Source organism: Halyomorpha halys, unplaced genomic scaffold (assembly GCF_000696795.3).
Source record: "Halyomorpha halys isolate HHAL.00 unplaced genomic scaffold, Hhal_1.1 Scaffold159.1, whole genome shotgun sequence".
NCBI classification, from domain to species: domain Eukaryota; kingdom Metazoa; phylum Arthropoda; class Insecta; order Hemiptera; family Pentatomidae; genus Halyomorpha; species Halyomorpha halys.
In genome coordinates this window covers 550,258-557,249 of record NW_027109188.1, presented here as the reverse complement: position 1 = coordinate 557,249, position 6,992 = coordinate 550,258, and the positions used below count along the sequence as shown (strand labels likewise).

The 6,992-nt window shown below is 31.8% G+C and overlaps 1 protein-coding gene across 1 annotated transcript in view; it reads left to right on the top strand.

The window, feature by feature from the left end:
* Positions 1–5,153, top strand: part of LOC106678777 (esterase FE4) — a 31,595-nt gene extending 26,442 nt beyond the window's left edge. Inside the window, exons 10-11 of the mRNA XM_067047380.1 lie at positions 2,271–2,397; positions 4,806–5,153. Of these exons, the coding sequence (XP_066903481.1) occupies positions 2,271–2,397; positions 4,806–4,983 (305 nt within the window). The 3' untranslated portion in view covers positions 4,984–5,153. The remainder of the gene's footprint in view (positions 1–2,270; positions 2,398–4,805) is intronic.
* Positions 5,154–6,992: the final 1,839 nt, after the last annotated feature.

Genomic DNA, 6,992 nt, shown 5'->3' with positions numbered 1-6,992 from the left:
GAGGATGAGTCGAAGAAGTCCGCCCGCCGTGGCCAAGATGATTTAGCTGGCGAAGATGGCCAGAATGCTGGCAACTACGAGTGCGTAGTGAGGAGATAAAGGAGAAGATATGTGTATGCAGTGAGACGTTAAGCAGTTGTCTTTCTATTTACAGTTTAAAAAACAACAGAGAGTAGTTGTTTTGTTTTTTGACTTAATAAAAATCACATGTTTCAATAATTGATTTGTGGACCATATGTTGGCGGCAACAACTGGAGAGGGGGTTCAAAAATGCTACCGCGTCTTCATAAGCACAAAAACCCAACGTTTTGTTAACGTCAGACGTCCACATTTTCTGGACGCAAAAGCCAGACGCCATAGTATAAACTTAGGTTTATAGGACATTTAGAATTATCTTGTATGCATTTTCAAGGAACTTGTTCAAAATGATGAAAACGTTTGGCAAATCCGATTTTTATTTCAAACTACCACCTATTCACACATTTTTATTTCTTATATATATAGTTGACCGTAAAACTTAAATATAAGAAAATGGTCAGGGTTAATGCGGTTAAAGGGTAATGCGGTAAAAAAAAACCCAAATAGTTTATAACTATTTAAGGTCCGACGTTTCGCCCCACTTTGCAGGGTTTTATCAGGACTAAAAAGATACAAAAAAAGGTAATTTGAGATAGGATAAATATTATGTAAAACTAAAGTGATAAGAAATTACATATTTATATGTAAATGAGGAAATAATAAATCAGGACCACCTACCAATTGTCGAATTGTCACCTTCTGTTCAACCTTTCCCTTTGGACAGATTCCTGATTTGTTATTAGCTCATTTATTGTCATTTAATATCATTATTATTGTTATTATTTATATTTATTCTTTCAAGACGTTTATTTAATCTCTACTTTCTTCTTCATTTTTTTTGTTTTGTTTTATATACTGCTATGTACTAGTAGCTGATTTACTTGGGATGCCAGGATAATCGCTGAAGCCAATTATCCAAAAATAAATTAATTAATTGATTATAAATTGAGTCCTAAAAACTATTATTATAATTGGATTCCTTTCCAAAGGCTGTTTGTGTGTTTACCAGTTTACCAATTAAATACCTTTATATTCATAAAATGTTCTTACCATTGATTATATAGGATAATAAAGAGTGGTATATTGGGATATATAACAGTATATAAACTATATAAAGAAACGTAAGTATTTATTTACAATTTGTTATTATGATTAAAATGATTCAGATAAAGGTTGCCATAAAATATAAATTATTACATGATTACTTATTAGTTAATTTATACTTATAGCTGCTGATGCCGTCGGATGTAGTGCCGTGGGTGTCTTCTGTTTCATCAGGGATGTCCAGGACTCCTGGCCTTCGTCTGCCTCCTGACTGTCCTCACTCGTCTCAGGCTTCCTGTTGAGTTGCTCCTCCGTCTAGCCCTTCCTGTAGAGTGTTCTCCTCTTCTCTTGTAAATTCCCTCTCTGTATTTTTTTCCCACTTCTCTTTTGGGGCGTTACCTTATTTTTAAATCTCTTCTCCGATGGGCTATCAATGTCCGAAGACTCCCGAGGCAGGCGTCCCCCTCCTCAGGGCCGAGGATGTGTAACAAAAAGTTTGACTAGTCCAGGAAGGATCTGCCTGGTTAATTTGATTCTGGTCCCTCGTCCTAACCTATTTTCTGCTTCGATTCTTAAAGGTTAGTCAATCTAATTTTCTCAGGGGGCTCTGGTAATATGACAAACTTAATACAGATGTTTCCATATCCGAGGATGCTAAAAGCTTCCCCGAAGGATACCCTGATCAGGGGCAGATGACGAAACACCTTAATAAACGACATATTGTTGAAATCATGGCTAATTCCTCGATACATAGCAGAACATTGTCTGTTTTTATTATTTTTTTATCATTAATTTTGTATAGTTCTTACCTCTAAAATATTATATTTTATTTTCTATTATTATCAATCAACTATTATCTACAATAATTTATTGTTATATTTCCAGTTTATTTATTACTTAATATTTTTTTATATCTATATTTCTCCGAATTAAGGTTGTTATCTCGTTTTTTTTTTTTTTAGCCCTGTTGGAGACCTGAAATACAGGTCCCAACGTCGACAAAAATAAATAAGTTTTGTTTATTTGATAACAGTATATCACTTCTGGCATAGTGATTTCTCAGGACTTGATTTATCTATTTATGGGTTCTTTTCTACTTGATTTTATCTTATTTTTTATTTCATTTAATCAAAAAGTTTTTGTTGAAGGAGTTGCTCATGGGGATAGCTTCCTCTATATATTGTCAATGAAAGGAATGAACACACAAGAGACCGAAGCAGACCAGCAGGTATCGAAACAACTAATCGACCAATGGATCTCCTTTGCAGCAAACGGGTAATATAGTTTGTCTTTTAATAAAATATACAAAGAATATTATTCGAAGATTCTCAAGTTTATTAAATATCAGTAAATAACTAACTATCCAATGGCAATTCTGCCATCATCGGGACGGAAAGGGATGAGATCCACCAGATAGAGCACAATAGTGCTGATTTATATTTATACAGAAGTACCGTATTTGAGGCGAAATTGTGCCAAATGGGGTGAGAATAGGCCAACAGGAAATTCAGCATATAAGTACTCACTTGTTGCTTCTTTATAATTATTAGATGAAAGCAATACGAAGCCAATTAGATACTTGGGAGGTAAATGTAAAAAAAAAAAAAGGTATATACCATAATAATAGTTTACAAATATATCAAAGTAGTAATTCCATAAATCGACAAAAAATATCTGGGCTCGATATTTGATCATAGGTGAAAAATCGATACTCATATCGATTTTAGAATCTGACGTTTGCAATATGCCACAAATCCAAGGCTTGTACAAATGTTTGTTAAGCGCAGGAAGCAACAAATATTGTGTCCACTGTTTTGTTCGCATGTTTTGTTCTTTCGATTTTTTTAAGCCATTATATTTCATTTACTCTATTTTCATTATAGAAAGGAAAAAAATAAGGATAGGTGAAATCAAAGGAAACTTAAATATCAGCGCTGTAGGTTGGTAGATGATAAAAATTCATAGTAGTGGTACTACAAAACCTATCACTTTTAAATTTAATTACCTAGATCTATAATGTTTTCATAAATACATATCTATGCTATGTTAAATCAAAAATTAACTACTAAAATTAATTAACAAGACTTGAAACAATGTATTTACACCGAATTTTTTGGGAATTCTTTAATCAATTAAACACAGAAATCATAAATATTCATCTATTGGCAATTCTGGAACAATGCAAACATAAAACAAACTTGTGGATGTAGCACAAGTACCCTTTGATTTGTGCCAGAAAACTCAACGGGTCGCAAATTCAGGCCAACTTGTACTAGCCAATCCATCTATACGCTTGTCCAAGCGCGAATTTTCCATTGTTAGTCAAACTTGAGAGGTACCTTATACTTATATCTATATTGCAATCGATATTGGAATTTATTCCACTGTATATAGTTACCGAATCCAATATCGATATTGGAAAAGATATTACAAATATTTAAGTCATTTGACTGATTTATAAATGTCTTATATGAATTAGAAATGTTACATTTTAAAACAGGAATATTTTAAATTTTCCGCCACTGAAACTGCACTTTTTTTTTTTTTTAAATATCAGTCCCAGAGTCAAACTTTAATGAAGATATCTATATTTTAGGAAAAATATAGATCGATATTTTTTTAAGATCCAAACTAGATACAAACATGTGCAAGTTCTGAAAATTTCATATAAATCTGATAAACGGGTCAATCAATTATACTACAGCAGAAATTTAACTACATACACAGAAATAAAGTTGTTTCTTGATGTTTTAAATCTAAAATGCTAGTGAATATTATTAGACATTTTCTGCATTAAAAAAGCTTCCCTAACTTCCGAATAAAAATTTGACAGTATTGGAAGAATATAAAAAAAAAAAAAAAGGGCTTAATTCTATTAAATGCTAGTACATAATGAACTATTCAATAGTAATTCAGGAATCACAAGGAAGGAAAGGGATAAGATCGACCAGACAGAGCACATCTCACATCAACAGTATATAATGACTTATGTTTCTACAGAAGTACAGTAAATTAAGGTTAGATTATGCCAAATGGGGTGAGAATAGGCCAACAGTGAATTTAAGGAATACTGTATTAGCACAAATATAGATTATCTCTGTACTTTGGAAGTAATTCATAGGAACAAAAATATAGGGAGTAAAAATTAAACCACTTAGTCAATATTTTTATTTTCATTTAAATGTTGACAAATAAAATAAAATATCTCATCTTTTATGTCGAATTTGCTTAATCATACTTGAAAAACTTCATTGTCAGTTGTAACAATTTGTTCTTTATTATCTTACATTTCTTCTTCTTGTCTAGAAACTTCATCTTGTTTTCAATATATTCCTTCATCTTTAGTCTTTTCCTTTTCTTCTTAAGAGGTTGAAATATCATTTTTACAAGAATTTGTTTCTTGTTCCTTTACTATTATCTTAACATTACATCTGTTTACATAACTGACTAATTCATCACCTCTAGTCTGTATTTATATACATGGGTATTATAATACTTTTCTGAAATATCGCAATACAGTGTGTTATACAAAGTAATATAATAAAATTCTGGTATTTTTAAGATTTATTAAGGATTACATATCATATTTTAAGATATTTCAAAGGATTTGTTTTTAAATATTCTGCTAATAGCTTTACAAATTTAATTTTAAAAACTGCTTACATAACAAAATATGTTTACAGAACTCTAGATGCCCAGAAAGTGAACCAAAACCTCCCGAAGATCACCTTCACAGACTACCAGGGTCCAGACCAACTCGTTCCAATGATGGTTGAGGAGCTGGCAGAGGAGAAGTTTTGGGACTCTTTGAACTTGAAAGAAAATATAGAATCAATAGTGCCGGCGCACCAAGAATTGTAAATTGCTTATATAAATATTTTTTAATTTATTTTTATCGAAACAGAATTTTGTAAAGTTCAATTTAAACTTCAAGATAGAAAAATAACAAGATTGCCAAAAACAATTATGTATACCATGTAGTTTGAAACATTTAATTAATAAATAAATTATTTTTCATTTTGTTCATTAAATTAGATTTTTGAATGAGGCTCCTTATATAAAAAATAACTAACTAGATTAAATAAGAACATCCACTAATTCATACTAATAATAATAAAAGCCTAGTAAACTCAAAGGTTCGATGCCGATACTACCAATCTGCATATACATCTACCCAACTATGTACTATATATCTACCCAACTATATACTATACATCTACCCAACTATATACTATATATCTACCCAACTATATACTATACGTTTACCCAACTATATACTATACATCTACCCAATGACCCCCGTGCAAACCCGAATGTACCATATCAGTCTTGAAGCAATTCATAGACCTATGATTTGTTTTGTGTGTCTTATGTTGTTAGTTCTCACTACATTAAGAACGTTTTATTTTATCTAACCATAACTAATAAAACAGTAAGAACAGTAAAACATTTTATTTGTGCCCACCACCCTACGCTTACAACAGGTTAAATTTAGTTAAAATTTGTAGCGAGACAGTAAAAACAGTTCGGTAGAGTTTGTCTGTGTTCAAATACTTCGTGAAGTAGAAACAGTTAAAGTTCGTTAGTAGTTTAATAGTAAAATCGTAAAATGGATCTCAACAGGTTTAATGTAATAAATCAGATCGAGCCGCTGACAAGACCTGAGAACTTCCAAATGTGAAAATTCAAGATAACCATCTTCTTAAAAGCCTAATGGTTGTTTGAGATTATTTCTAAAGATTTTGAACAGTGAATCAGAGAGCATTAACTCATATTTTGACTTATACTACAGCAAGTTAAATGTATTCTAAAATATGCGACATCTATGAGAGAGATGTTTATCCGCAAAAGTTGGAACTTTTGCAAGAATTAATTGATTTTAAATTTAAGACTGGGATTTGAAACGACAAGAAACTGCTCGTAGATTCCGATTGCTACAACACTTACTTGACAAACGATCTAAACTTCCCATTCACTACAAAAAATTAGTATACACTACAATAATCAGACCAATTTGGACATATGGAATTGAGTTCTGGGGCTCCACCAAACCATCAAATTCTTCCCGCATCCAATCGTTAAAATCCAAAATCCTACGTAAAATCCTTGATGCTCCTTATTACGTCACAAATAAACTTATTCAAAAAGACCTTAACATCCCATTCGTTGCAGATTTGACCCAAAACAGATATGCGTCTTTCTATTCCAAACTCCTTAACTATCCTAACCCATTAATTCTTAATCTTTCATCCTTAACAATCCCTGATAATCCTTCGAGGCGTCTGAAAAGAAGATGGCCACGGCACCGTCTAGTTTAAATTAATGTTTGAAGTACCACCAATGGGTGGTTCCTTCCCAAGATTTTCAAGTGTATATGAAACATACTACATATTTACCTGTTGTATTATTTTGTACAGTTGTAAATTACAATAAATAAATAATAAAAAAAATAAAATAAAAAAAAGACTGGGATAGACATGGCCAGTCACATAAGCTCTATCGGAAATTTGGCATTTAAATTAAAACCATTGGGAAATGATTTACCGTTTTCTTGAATCTCGATCAACTCTATTTGCAAGTGTATTGAAGCATTTTGTACATTACTTTATGTTGGAGCAGCAAATAAATTGAAACAGTCTTCCATGTTTTTGAAATCGCTGAATCTGTTCCAAAATCCTGCAGGAGTAACTTGAGTTCTTCAGCATATTGAGCAAAAGTAATATTTCCATAAGAAGAGACTGTGGTGAAATGATAACTGTAACCAAACTGCCTCTGTACCTCCCACAAGCGGATTTTGTTCTGAAACGCTTTTCAATGGCTGTACAAATCATTTACTCACTGTCCTTGTTTTAGACGTTTCTAATTTAAGC